At 43.4% G+C, this 13,921-nt stretch overlaps 2 protein-coding genes across 2 annotated transcripts; both read left to right on the top strand.

Moving 5' to 3' along the window:
* The first annotated feature begins 1,308 nt into the window (after positions 1-1,308).
* tbcb (tubulin folding cofactor B) lies at positions 1,309-4,918 on the top strand. Its single transcript, XM_068745159.1, has 7 exons — positions 1,309-1,400; positions 1,759-1,914; positions 2,001-2,144; positions 2,756-2,852; positions 3,317-3,508; positions 4,089-4,161; positions 4,246-4,918. The coding sequence occupies exons 2-7, from the start codon at positions 1,795-1,797 to the stop codon at positions 4,358-4,360; spliced, it is 741 nt and encodes a 246-aa protein (XP_068601260.1). The 5' UTR covers positions 1,309-1,400; positions 1,759-1,794; the 3' UTR covers positions 4,361-4,918.
* A 967-nt stretch (positions 4,919-5,885) lies between these two features.
* Positions 5,886-13,645, top strand: clptm1 (CLPTM1 regulator of GABA type A receptor forward trafficking). The gene is made up of 14 exons (XM_068745345.1): positions 5,886-6,010; positions 8,700-8,830; positions 8,962-9,085; positions 9,205-9,363; positions 9,583-9,700; positions 9,795-9,880; positions 10,086-10,206; positions 10,318-10,562; positions 10,751-10,844; positions 10,943-11,133; positions 11,346-11,441; positions 11,552-11,687; positions 12,107-12,274; positions 12,469-13,645. Exons 1-14 carry the CDS (start codon positions 5,960-5,962, stop codon positions 12,666-12,668), a joined length of 1,920 nt encoding a protein of 639 aa, XP_068601446.1. The 5' UTR covers positions 5,886-5,959; the 3' UTR covers positions 12,669-13,645.
* Positions 13,646-13,921: the final 276 nt, after the last annotated feature.

Here is a 13,921-nt window from a genome sequence, read left to right as displayed (position 1 = left end):
TTTTTACTTTAACTTTTTTTCTTCCCGTAGTTCCTCCTCCTCCTCTCTCTCTCCTTCCCTCCGCAGCGGTCTCCCACTCTCCGCCAGCCGACCGGGGCCCTGAACGCGGCTTGGAGGCAGCGGCCACGCCCCTTCTCCAAACTCACACTGCGACTGGAGGCAGCGGCCACGCCCCTTCTCCAAACTCACACTGCGACTGGAGGCAGCGGCCACGCCCCTTCTCCAAACCTCACACTGCGACTGGAGGCAAAGGCCACGCCCCTTCTCCGAACTCTCACACTGCGCTTTTGTTTCAAGTCGCTTTCCAGCCCCCCCCCCCCCCCACGTCAGTGACGTCACTTTGATATCCCGACATTGACGTCGCTGCTCGTGTTTTGACTTTATAAAAGGTCAAAGTCGTTCCCGCAGAATTCAAGTCTTCGCAACAAAATGTGAAAACAGAGCCGGAGCAGATTTATCAGAAATTCAAAACAGATTTTCATAATTAACTTTCAATTTATGCGGTCACTGGCTCAAATCCCAGCACAGATGAAAAACAGGTGGTGTGGACTAGTGGACTCGTTCAACCGGATCCTATGGCTATAGGTGACGCGTTTTTCTATGCAAATAAGATTATAAATACAATTATAATGATGACTACACAGAAGGTATAATTTGCGTTTGACACAAGTATATGTGTTTAGGTCTCTTAGACAGTTTTGCATCATCTTTGTTAAAACCAGAGAGCATTCTAGAACATCTATATAAATCAGTTCAGTTATCCTATGCAAATGTTTTATGAAATGAAATGAGAAAATATATATTGGTAATTTTTTTACTGACTGCCAAACCCATAAAGATCGTGTTCTATTTTATGGCGTGATTATTAATGTGCCACAGATAATGCGTGAATTAGACCAGACAGGTTTCAGAAACATCTGTTATAAATTACAGAAGAACCCTAACCCTTTTTTTACTTTTATTTTCCACTGCAAAATGGTTAAAGTCGTGTTTTTCCATGAAGGAGATTTTTTTCCCCACATCAAACTACATCAGGACAATATATAACATACATAACAAAGGTTACCATACCAAAGTTACAGTCATAATACATTGTTAAATGTATAATGGTTTACTGTACTGGCTCAAGAAATTGAAGATAAGCGCCACCTTGTGGTGATTTCAACATTCGCACTCACAAACGTGTGCTGAGAGCGTGAAACTCGGCTGTCACCGCCTCTCTCTTTCGTTCCTTAATTCTATTGGTTGAATTAGGTCTGTCCCTGATGTGATTGGTGGCGCGCAGTCTAAGGGGCGGGCAGAATGTTCCAGGCGTTGGGCGTAGCAGGAATCGACCTGAACAACGTGCAGTAGCGTATCCGGGAGTTCGTGTTTACTATTTGTTGCTTGTGTTTCCACGGGTGGGTATTGAATCGAGTGATCTGCTTCGAGCAATAATAATAATAATATACGTGCTTCTCATTTAATGTCGCCGGGAAATCAGTGTGTATCTAGCTTGACTATTGCTGCCGGCCACCCAAACGCTCAGCGTACTAACAGCCTTCACGCTAGCTTACTAGCTAGCTAAACAATGATGGTGAAATTATTTCCGTTTTTGAAACCTTAAAGCACTAACTGTTTTTCCCCCTCTCAGATAAAATGATTTAATGATTGGATAGCGTTAGTAAGTTATCAATGACATTACAATATCTGTCTGCATCGATTTCATTTCCACTGGCTATTATGTGACTTTTGTTGTTGTTGTTGTCTTGTTTTCAGTAATTGAACGTAGACGGCGTCCACACCTGAGTCAAAATGGACGGCGGACTGGCAGTGGTGACCAACCCCATGGTGGACGTGCGACTGACGAGCACCCTTTCATCTTTTGTGACGAAGCGCAGGTTCAATAGAGGGATCACTGTAGCCGAGCTCAAGGTGGGACTCAGCTCACCTGGTTCCTCAAGAAGTCGAAATTGTCCTGGTGGTTTTTACATGAATAGTTTTATTCTTCTTGTCACAAGGGAAAGATGGAGATGATTGTAGGAGTGTCTGCCTCCTGCATGGAGCTGGAGCTGTTTGATGTTTCTGACCAGCTTTTGCAGAAAATGGATGACAATGAAGCCTTAATGGGTTCCTATGCTGTGGATGACAACTGCAGGATACATGTACAGTATGCCTTTTTCAGATTGGTCTTTTATTTTATTTTTAAGCAAAGGAATTAGATTCGGTAACATTTATTTGATCACAATAAATGTATGTTTTAGATTTCCTTATAACATGTAACTGGAAACCTGTGATTGTCAAACATATTTCAGTATGAGCACGCTACGATGTCTATACAGTGGATAGATTCCCAGATCCAGATCTTAGTCCGAATTATCACCAAAAAGTTTATCACCACTTGGATATGCTAGGATCTGTTTTTAGTGACAATTTCATGTAAATCCATCACCCACATTTTGCATAATCCTCCTAAAAATCATACAAACAAATCCAACCCATCACACCCTCTTTGGCAGAGATTTAAAAAAAAAAAAAAATCACTTGGAGAAACTACTGAGCACTAAAGTTCACCAACAAGCAAAATATTTCAAACATTATCTAACTCATATACTACTGTACTTTCGGGTTGTCTCATGAGGGGGGCGCCACAGCAAATCAGCTTTCTCCACTTCACCCTTACTGTCTCTAACTCGTCTATTGTCGTAATTATCTTGCTTGTTCAACCTTAAGTGACTTCCAGTTTTTAATGTGGGTGTCTCATCTTGGCTCGCAGGTTATCGATAGAAGTGGAAGACAGATGGGCGAGTTCGATGATGTTCAGAAAGTGGAGAAGTATGAAATCTCAGATGAAACATACGATAAGAAAACTGGTATGCTTTGTGACATTCTAAAGAGTTTCTCTAATATTTACATTCATGTTAAAAAAAGAAATATTCCCGACTCTTGATACTAAAGATGTGTTTCTGCAATGTTATGTCCAAATGCTACCAAAACTATCGCAGAAGCAAAGAAGGATGTTATAACCACACAATGAATACAATATTAACTTCTGTATCATCCTTACTTAGTTCATAATTAATGCCAGTCCACGGAAAATTAACCTTCTTTGACTGTATAACAAAGCAACTGATAATGAAAATGTTAAAATAGAATATCGATTCTCAAGCAAAATCTGAACTGTTATCATTTTTCAAAGATTTATCTTCACTCTAATTGTTAAAGTGTTGTAAAAGAATGCTGCCTTTTATTTGACAAGTTCTGCAGCGTTTGCAGTCTGTCGTAAAAAAAAAAATCCTGTGATATTAGACAGCTTTTTTTTCTTTCTTTCTTTCAGATTCCGCAAGGTCATTCATGAAGAAGCATCATATTGGTCACTTCAATGAGGAAGAAGTGGCCAAGAAGAAAGCTGAGCTCGCTGCTCGACAGGAAGCACGGAAGGATGCGGCCGATGCCATTTCTGTTGGAAGTCGATGCAAAGTGCAGATCCCTGGACAGTCCACGAAGCTCGGCACAGTCATGTTCGTAGGTAAGGGTGGCTAAAGCTTGGCTAGCTGACTTGTTTTTGCTTCGCACACCTTAAGCCAGACCTGGGCATTGTACGGCCCCAGGGCCGCATATGGCTCTTTGGTTGACTCTGACCGACCCTTGTAAGATTAATTGGAAATTACTAAATAAACATATTTTCTAATTGTACCTCATGCATGGACTAAAACTGCATTCAGTGACAGTTCAATATGATGTATCTGTGATGTCTTTAGGATGCTAAGAACCTTCGCACAACTTTACAACAGTATATAAAACTCAATGTGTTTCAGAGTGAAAGTGACTGAAACTGTTCACGAATATGAGTCACAAATGGTAAAACGCTCGCATTTATTTTACCATTGTTTTGAGAAATGTTATTGAATAATGACATTTTTGTAATAAGTTTCATCTGGATAATGCCCACACAAAGAAATAACATTTTAAACTATTAAAGATGACAATTTACAGTGGCTTTTCAGTTATTGTTCGTGTTAAAAGAAAAAGCCTGAAGTTTTAATATTGCTAAGCTAACAAGAGTGGAAGACTGGGTGAAAGGAATCATGATGTGATATTATTTGCAGGTACAACAGATTTCAAGCGAGGTTATTGGGTGGGTGTGAAGTATGATGAGCCCCTGGGAAAGAATAATGGAATGTAAGAGCGCTCTCTTTAATTTCTTTTTTATCACTCCAGTTTCGATCATGATGGACTTTATTTGACCCTGAATTGTCTCCCCAGCATTGGCGGGAAGCAGTACTTTGAATGTGAGGACAAATACGGTGGATTCGTGATGCCAGAGCACGTGACGGTGGGAGACTTTCCAGAGGAGGATTATGGTTTAGATGAGATATAGGACTGTCGTAATGACCAAAGGGGTAGAAGGGGGGGCGTGCTGGAGGTAAATAAGTGTCAAACGGCATAAGGATGGTCTTTCATTTCATGCATATTGCTCCTCTCTTTGAACTAAAGGTTGACTAAAGATATGATAACAACATATAGTATATCAGTTTGTGCAAAATTGTGGTTCTAAACTGTTTATAGGTAATTGTACTTGTTCTTAATGAGTCCTTAAGTAACTGATGGATGGTTCAATAGTTGGCAAATAAAATTGTAATTATTCCAGAGTACCGGTAACATGAAAACACAAGGTTTGCATCTTTAGCTGGACTACGCTTTGTTTAGAATTATTAAGTCAAGTCATGATCACTCAACTGGACAGAAAATAAAACACTGGCTGAGAGGAAATGACAGAAATGTTTTGCCAACAAAGTTAAATCTCAGTTGTTAAATGACAAAACTTTCTTTCCACGTCATTACATAAGTAGAAATGTGTGTACAATTTGCCATGTACCATCAGATGTATAGTTTTGTTTACCATTAATATTTGGTGGATCATTAAAGTAGTACTTCAAGACAAACTGCGTTTGAACTGTTTGTTGCTCTGGGTTCAGTTTCTAAAGCGTCATCTGTAACCCTCCATCCTAAACTCTATAGCTGTCAAACCGCACGGCAGCATCTGAACCGCTTCCCGGAGCAATCACGTGGTACAGCGGGGCAGCGAGGCTTCGGACGTCATCATTTCTGGCTCCTCCCCTACGCGAAGCAGGCCTCGATACGCACTTCCCGGAAACGCCCCCTTCACGCCTCGAAGCTTCGGCATCGCTCGTAACATCTTGGAAATTATAAATGGGGTTCATCCGGTGGCAGAGGTTCTTAAAAAAGGATTTAAGGTTGAGGTGGATCGATGCTCCTTCTGCAATGGTAGTGATGAAACCTTAGAACATTTATTTTACTCATGCCCTGCATCACAATATTTTTGGTCAGACATAAAAAATTGGATTTCACAAAAAAATTAATGATGTTCCATGTTTGGAATTACATCATATTATTTTTTATGTGGATAATTTGGCCTAATCTGTTTCAGATATAAACATAATAGTGATATGTACTGGGTAAATATCATAGTCACTGTGTGAAAGGGGAAAATAGTAAGCCCTCCTTTCCTGGATTTATCAACGAATTTAAAATGTTTGCATTGTGCCTTGAAAAATTAGAAAAAAAACAAAACTGCCATAACGTTAAGTCAGACCTTTGCTTGTTAATTATTGTTTTAGGTTAAATGTTGTGCTCCTCTATGCAAATTATAACATGCCAAATTTTGTTTTGTAATGTACAGTATTTGAATGAAAGTTTTTTTTATTTCTGGTTGTACTTGTGCTTAGATATCCCCATTGTATCTGTAAATTTTGTTTCTTTATTTGTTATCCTAACTGTAAATCTGTATTTTAATTTGTTCAATAAAGATGGCGTAAAAAAACAATAAAAGAACAAAATCTCGTAACATCCCTACCTACGTCACTTTAGTGACGCCAAAGCTGAAGATCTCGCGAGGCGGAACGTAGTTTGCCAGCTGGTTCTGTGTAAGTGTGCGGCGCGATAGAGACAAGGAAAGATGGCGACGCAGGAGAGCGAAGAAACCAAAGCTACTGTGAGCAATGGCGAGGTAGAAAATGAATTACATTCCTCTGTACTTTAAACGTCCGGTCGACAGCCCGTTTAGTTTGTTTTTTTTACCGTTAAAAGTGGGACCGCCGGTGTCGAAACGTTTTGCTAATCCTCACACGAGTCCCGGTGACGCTGTCAGTGCCGGCTGGTTTTTAAAACAACCCTGTCACTGTATTTAAAGGCGTGTTGAGACATTCTCACGCTTAGCGGGAGCCGATGTCCGGACTAATGGCGGTGTTTATCGATCCCACCTCGGGATGTACTGTTACGTGAGAGTGTGAACGCGCTGGCCGGGCTGACAGCTGCAGTGTCCCCTGAATTAGCTGTAGCAAGGCCTGAAGCGGAGCCACGCAGCTCGACTAGCCGGTCCCCAGCAGCTCAGACATTTCTCACATGACTGTTCCTTCTAGTGTCATAATGTCTTTAATGGCTGCCGTTTCAGGTGAGGATTTTAGGTTTCATCACTCACTAATTTAAAGTTTTAAGTGTCAGCTCGGCTAACTATAGAGATTAGCCGTTTTAAGAATTGGCAAAAAATGTAAATTACTTTCCTTTTGGCTGTCCGAGCTAGTACTGTTAGGGGAAGGTTAAAAACGCGTCACATTGAGTCAGACAGATCAGCAGTAAGTTAGTATCACGGTATTAATGATTAAGTTAATCAGTTTCATTGTTTCTTAATGCCTCTTTGTGGCTTTTGATTCAAGTTAAATTGGAAAAAGTGCTTTGTGGAGGTAAAGCAAAGACCTAGCACTACTCTGAGGGTATTTCCACAGCCATCAGTCACAAGAATGAGTTTACACATTTATATTCTGTTTTTAAGATGTAGAACTAAGGATTAAGAGCCAATAGCATTTATGTATTTAGATTTACAGATCAGAAGTAATAGATGAACACCTTGATTCAAATGAAGCAGGAATAATTGGTGGTAAATACAAGGCTGTGTTTTTTACTATTGCTGTTAGATCTGGCACTAGATCAAATGTGATTATTGGTTTTAGATGAGGGGCTGGTAGCCAGAGGGGTCTTCACTGCAATGCATTGCCCCTTCCAAGGAGACTAAGTGATTGATTCAGTTTCTGTCCCTTTATTAGCTAAATTACTCTCTGCCGCGGTTTTCTGTTGAACTATTTGGTAGTTTCGGGCATTTTTGCAGGGAAGAGCCGTTTCATTGAATTTCCTTCGCTGTGCTGTATTGTTACAAAGTGGAGCACGTTTCACTACTTCTGTTAATTAAACATTAACTACTCGATGGATGTGGATGAAACTTTGTAGAGCTGTTGGATATAGCAAGGAAGAAGTTGCTTGAGTTGATCCGAATGAACATCCTAATCATTTTTCAACCAATGATTTTAATCATTGCAAGATGAGGATTAAGGGTCTTAATGGCGGTTCCATTTCTGGTTCCTCTCGGTTGGAGATTTTGTCGCGGGTCAAACGTAACCGGCACAATCTCCGCTTATCTGTGAGTAACTGATTTTTGTGAACCTTTTGCCCTCTCTCTGTCAGAAGGACTTGGAGTATCAAACCATTATTGAGCATTTACGCCACACCCGGAATAGGTGGTTAATTGTTAATCCGTGCTCGGTGTGTAAATTATTATCTTGAGATGAAATAAAACATCCATCGCTGTTTTCATGGCCCCCACCCAAAGGGACGTTTCGGCTCCCCTTCGTCTCCGTCTAAAGTACGGTTCTCATGTTGCTTTGATCACATCCAGTAGCGGGGGGGGGGGGGGGGGGGGGGGGTCTGTGTTTTTGGACACCCATTGTCCTGTTAGTTAATCTGTCTCTGTCATGATTAGTAAATTGATTCCTCCAGGAAATGGAGATCCAGGCCTCGGCTGATAGAATCGGTTCTATTTTAATACAGAAAGTCTCTTCCTTGCCCTTGACGTTCTCTGTTTTGTGATGGTAGCAGGCCAGCGGCGTGTCGGAAACCTTTACTGTGTTGCTGTTCACTCATTTCAGCCATCAGGTTGGTTCCATTATGAATAATGTTCTAAATGGCTAACTGCTGGGCTGACCGGTTATGTTGCGTTATGTTGAGATGTTTATATAGATAATGAGTAAAGTGGCTGATCCTGTTGTTGCGCGCATGAGTTGCACGCGTGAGTCATGATGGTTATCTTCTACGTGCACGTATGCAGAGTGTTCCATGAATGTGGCCTCGGAGGATTTATTAAGTATGCTTGTTTGGATCATGTTTATTCAATTATAATCTGTCAGCCTGATTAGTGCAGGAAATATTTATGTCAATTCATGCCCTGCTTAAAAATCTTGTAATTTGCAGCAAAAAGAGGAAAAGTATCTTGTGAACATTTTTTCACCCGTCTGTTTTCCAGAGCCCTACATCGCCTCTTCAAAATACTTATTGTTCCTGTTACCTAGTTTGTTATACCATGAATAAAGAGGTCTACAACTGAAGCGGGACAATGTTTTACAAAAATTATCTATTTGCAATTTAATTGTCAGATTTTACTTGTGTGAATATAAAACAAAAATTTAAAGCATATATTTGTGTTACTTTCAATGTACTTTCAGTCCTCTAAAGATCCCTGGTCTCCACTCATTCCACACATTATTATATTACCACTTCGGACTTTCACTGAAGTACAGCAGTGACTTCTCTCTGTCCGTCTCTGTGTTTGCTGCTGTCTTTGGCTGAACTCTCCACGTCTTTGCTTGTAGGTGACGAGCAATGGAACCGTAGCAACAACAGATGCTCAGGCTGTGCAGCCGGCTGGAGATGCACCGGACCCTCAGCAGCAGCAGCAACAAGCGCCGAATGCATGGCAGGTCATTAAAGGAGTCCTCTTCAGGTGGGTTTGGCTTCACGACCATTTCCTCCGGCGTGCTCGTTCCCCCTCATCGTGGACAAATACAAACTGGAGAACGCTTCCTACCTTGCATTATTAACTTGAAGCCCCTCTGTTTGTATTTGCTCCTCCAGAATCTTTATAATCTGGGCAATCAGCAGCTGGTTCCGTCGAGGGCCTTCGACTCCTGACCCCAACACCCCAGCAGGGGCCCCGAGAGTACCCAGTAGGAACCTCTTCCCCAAAGACACCCTCATGGTACGACACCGATCAAGGCCAGCCGTTTCATCAAGCATCTTTAAATTGAATTGCCCCCCCCCCCCCCCCCCGTGGTTCTTTTAATGGCTAACACCTTTATTTTCTCACCATTCCTGCAGGACCTTTATGTGTACCTGTCCCAGGAAGAGGTGTTCACTGAATTCAACAACACAGAAACCCTGTTCTGGTCCCAGAGGGATCTCGTCTATGGCGACTGGACTACTGGGGAGAACGGGGACGGCTGTTATGAGCACTACGTGGAGATGGAGATCCCAGAGGTGTGACGGCTGAGGGGTGGGGGGGGGGGAGGGTAGAGTGCAATGTGAGGCGTGTTCAGCTAGAGGGAGAGGGCAGGGGTGGATATTGGGAAGGAACAGGTATTAGTTTGGGGAAAGAGAGAAGAACGACGGCTTCGTTATCAACATGACACATTTGTATCGTAAATGTTGACTCGTCTAGGGCTCTAATACTTCTTCCTGTTTGGTGTTCACTTTCAGAACGTGCTGAATAACGGTTCCGTTTTCATGCACGTCTACTTCACTAAGAGTGGCTTCCACCCAGACCCAAAACGCAAGGGCCAGTATCGCAGATTAGCGACGGTTCACGCAACGCGAAGTAAGCTCGTGTGGGGAAAGCACCAGAGCTGGTGATGTAGCTAATTACACGTACGATCGTTCCTCCGCTGACCGTCTCTCCTTTCCTCTTTCAGTGCTGAATAAATTCAAGCGAAGAAAGTTCATGAAGACCAAGAATCTGCTAACGGGAGAGACGGAGGCAGATCCTGAAGTGATCAGGGTATACCGTCTTTCGTTTACACTCGAGCGCTCGGACGTGTAATTTCACCAGGTTGTTATTGACCTTATTGTATCGGGGAATATATCAGCAATGAGTCACAAGAAGATTTCAGTGCGGTTTCCACCGGAAAGGAGTGTTGCATCTTCATCTTATGAAAAACTGAATTTCAAATAAGTCTCACATCGGTGGCGATGTTTCCTCGCAGCGGGCAGAGAGCCATGGTCCGGTGGAGGTCATCTCTCATTGGCATCCAAATCTCACCATCAACATAGTGGACGACCACACAGCCTGGGTCAAGGGCTCTGTCCCGCCACCTCTGGACCAACGTGAGTTCCTCCTCCTCCTCCCTGACCCAGCAGCCTTTTCGTGTCTCAGAGTCACACGCCATCTTTAATGCGTCCGTCCGTCCCCGCCCCCCCCACCTTGTCTTTCATTAGTTGTTAAGTTTGATGCAGTAAGTGGCGATTACTATCCGATCATCTACTTCAACGACTACTGGAACCTCCAGAAGGATTACTATCCCATCAACGACACGCTGAAGACGCTCCCGCTCCGCCTCTGCTACTGCCCGTTGTCCTTGTGGCGTTCGCAGCTGTACGCCGCCCAAAACGCACGCTCTCCCTGGAATTTCCTGCCGGAAGACACCTACGAGCAGTCTGACGAAGACCAGGACTCCGTTAAGGTGAGAGGTCGGCAGTCAGAATATGTGAGATGAGATTACAGATATTTTAGTTGTTCTACTGCAGTTTTGAGTTCTTGCTATAAAATACTCTGTTTGATTGATTAGAGGCATTTGGGAAGCAGGTAATAGATAATGAACAATAATCGATAATGTGATATCTGATTCTCTTTCACGCTCTCTGTGCACAGGTGGCGCTTTTGGAAACCAACCCGTACCTGCTGGGTATCACCATCGTCGTTTCCATCGTGCACAGCATCTTTGAGTTTCTCGCGTTCAAGAACGGTGAGGTCACAAGCATCTGGTTTATAATGACGGCGAACAAAATCCCCATGTTGGGGGAGTCACGCCTCGGCTTCAGCTCGCCGCCGTCTCCTCCTCAGATATCCAGTTCTGGAACAGCAGGCAGTCTCTAGAAGGCCTGTCTGTGCGCTCCATCATATTCGGCGTCTTTCAGTCGCTGGTCGTTCTGCTCTACATTCTGGACAACGAGACCAACTTCGTGGTTCAGGTCAGCGTCTTCATCGGCCTGCTCATCGACATGTGGAAAATCACCAAAGTCATGGATGTCAGAGTAAGTCGAGCGAACATTTGTGTTTCCAAGCGTAGAACTTGTTTGTTATCTTTTGTTTAAATGTTTATAAAGAACGAGACCAACCCAAAGCAACGCTTCTTACCTTCACTAAAGTGGGGGCTAAGCAATGCTTCCTATTGCATGCTCTGGTTCCTGCTGTGCTAAAACTTTCTGCCCTGTTCTATTTGCCGCCTGCTTTTGTCCGGCTGTAGTTGGACAGAGAAAACAAAATTGCTGGCATAATCCCAAGATTGATGTTCAAAGACAAGTCGACGTACGTGCAGTCTTCCACCAAAATCTATGACGACGTAAGTTCAACACTCTTATAAAGACCCGAAAAGATGTTTCTCTGAGATGGAAAGTATATCTCAAACCAATGGCTGATCTATTTACTGTTTTTCTCTCTTCCTGTGAACAGATGGCCTTCAAGTACTTATCGTGGCTGCTCTACCCTCTGTTCGGCTGCTATTCCGTCTACAGTTTATTGTATGTAGAGCACAAAGGCTGGTACTCGTGGGTACTCGGCATGCTCTATGGCTTCCTGTTAACCTTTGGTAAGCTCGGCTGAGGATTGTGTGTGTGTGTGTGTATATATATATATATATATATATAGGATACGTAAAATAAGATCTGCATGAAAATACAAATGGCAATGAAATGACGGATGAGCAGGATAAATCCCAAACATCAAAGTTTCAGCATTAGCATAGATAATATAGCATTGATAAAAGCATTTTAAATTTGTAATTAAAATGCAAAAGAAATCAGTGAAAAGGAAAGAGATGAGGTTGCTTTTATTATTCACTGTCTTGTCTCCAAGTAAAAGCTTGTTGTAATGATGGCGCCATGGTTACGGGTCTGGCTCCCATCCTGGTGCCAGTCTGTAAATAGAGTTCCGGGGGGGGAAGTGTTTCTGTGTTGCACCGTTCATGACCTTCGCTCTTGTGTTGTTGTTGTTGTTTTTTCGTGTTAGGTTTCATTACAATGACACCGCAGCTCTTCATCAACTACAAAATGAAGTCCGTGGCGCACCTCCCATGGAGGATGCTCACGTACAAGGCCCTGAACACCTTCATCGACGACCTGTTCGCCTTCGTCATCAAGATGCCCATGATGTACAGGATAGGGTGCCTCAGAGACGGTGCGTCTTCGTCCAGCTGTGTGTTTAGTTTACTCGCGTGTGTCGTCGCGGTTACCGATCACGTACTCGCTGAGCCAATCGACGTTCACGCGTTTTCACGCCAGAGTCTTAAAGTCATGATGAATTTACTTTATGTATATGAAACAAATGACCGGGGACACCGCTTCCATTGTCCTGTCCCCTCCTCCCTCCAGATGTGGTGTTCTTCATCTACCTTTACCAGCGCTGGATCTATCGAGTTGATCCCAACCGGGTCAACGAGTTCGGCACCAGCGGGGTGGACCCGAAGCAGAATGAAGACGGCGCGGCGGCGGTGGCGGCGGCAGAGGCTGCTCCCGAGACGCCCGCCGCCGCCATCACAGAAAAAACAGAGGGGGAAAAGAAGAATGACTAAGCAGGGCCCCCGCCTCTATCAGCCTCCCTGTCCCTCTCTGCTGGGGGGGGAGGACTTGTGAAATTTAGGCAGAGAGGGGAGTTGTCACTTTGCTGTCATGGATGCAACTACAAAAAAAAAAAAAAAAAATCACTTCTGTTCTCTCTGGTTTCTGTGGAGCCGCGGAAATCATGTTCAGTGTCGACTTGGTAAATTCTGATTTCTGCCCCCCCCCTTCCCCCCGCCCTCTTGTTTTGCGGTTCAAGTGAAGTAAAACAAAATGTGATGTACTGTATTCTGTATGATTTCTCAGAGGGTAACGACGTGTTGGAGCAGGGGTTCCGAGCGGGGGCGTGTCGCCGTTACGCAGCGTTTTATTTATACAGGGAAGAAAGAAGCTAAATGCTACTTTGTTGTTTGTGTAGATTCCGTGTGAATTTTCATTTCATTCCATGTTTCGGATCGTCTGGGATCTGTCGAGTCGTACCGGAGAGAACTGGAACGATCCCCGGGGCCGCGTCTGAGGAGGAATCCTGAGAGGCGGTGGCCGGGAGAAGGAACGGAGGACCTTACTAGGCGTTAGGAGAGAGTGACTGCTACCCTCAATTTTAAAATGAATATAAATGTTCGAAGCTTGAACATAAAAGAAATAACAGCCTTGTTGGTATTAATATAAATATTAATATTGTCAATGAATTATTGTTTGACAGTCGCAGAACAATTATTTTCTATGTCCGGAAGCTGTACAGAATTTCATCTTGTCCTGTTGAAACTGTTTCGCCAAAACCTTTCGTTGCCGGTTTAATACCGAGCCGGACTTCTGCCTGTCACATTCTCTTACTTATTTTCCCACTGACGAGATCGCCCTGACGAAGCGGAGAGGAGTCGGGCGTAGCTGGAAGATATCTGTTTTGCCTGTTGTAAAGACGGAGGGTTTAATGTTGGATATTAAATTTTGATTAATTCATGTTTATAGTAAAAATTAAGTGTGGTTTAAATCTCTCTGCAAAGCTTTCTCTTATTTGATTTTTTTTTTTTTGCGCTGTTCAAGAACAGTCGGGATAGATTCTCAAACATCTCACAGGTCTGATGCGTCCTCAGTGAAGGACCCAGAGTCATGGGGTGTTTCGGGTCTTTGACCTGACACCCTTTCCTTGCATCCTTGCTTTTTTCTGTGATGGCGGCATCCTTGCACAGATGAAGGGTGGGGCGGGGCGGGGCGGATAATCATTCACCTTTGCAGTGTCGTTGACGACTAACACACTGACGCCCAC

This window comes from Brachionichthys hirsutus, chromosome 11 (genome assembly GCF_040956055.1).
Source record: "Brachionichthys hirsutus isolate HB-005 chromosome 11, CSIRO-AGI_Bhir_v1, whole genome shotgun sequence".
NCBI lineage: Eukaryota > Metazoa > Chordata > Actinopteri > Lophiiformes > Brachionichthyidae > Brachionichthys > Brachionichthys hirsutus.
Note: the sequence above shows the minus strand (reverse complement) of the source record. Positions and strands in the feature narration are given on the sequence as shown.

Bases quoted from the DNA above. Each gene is read 5' to 3' on its own strand.
- tbcb (XM_068745159.1), top strand. From the start codon at position 1,795: ATGGACGGCGGACTGGCAGTGGTGACCAACCCCATGGTGGACGTGCGA. The intron at 1,915-2,000 runs GTGGGACTCAGC...TCTTGTCACAAG, and splicing joins TCACTGTAGCCGAGCTCAAG to GGAAAGATGGAGATGATTGT. The intron at 2,853-3,316 runs GTATGCTTTGTG...TCTTTCTTTCAG, and splicing joins AACATACGATAAGAAAACTG to ATTCCGCAAGGTCATTCATG.
- clptm1 (XM_068745345.1), top strand. From the start codon at position 5,960: ATGGCGACGCAGGAGAGCGAAGAAACCAAAGCTACTGTGAGCAATGGC. The intron at 11,442-11,551 runs GTAAGTTCAACA...TCCTGTGAACAG, and splicing joins CCACCAAAATCTATGACGAC to ATGGCCTTCAAGTACTTATC. The intron at 12,275-12,468 runs GTGCGTCTTCGT...TCCTCCCTCCAG, and splicing joins GATAGGGTGCCTCAGAGACG to ATGTGGTGTTCTTCATCTAC.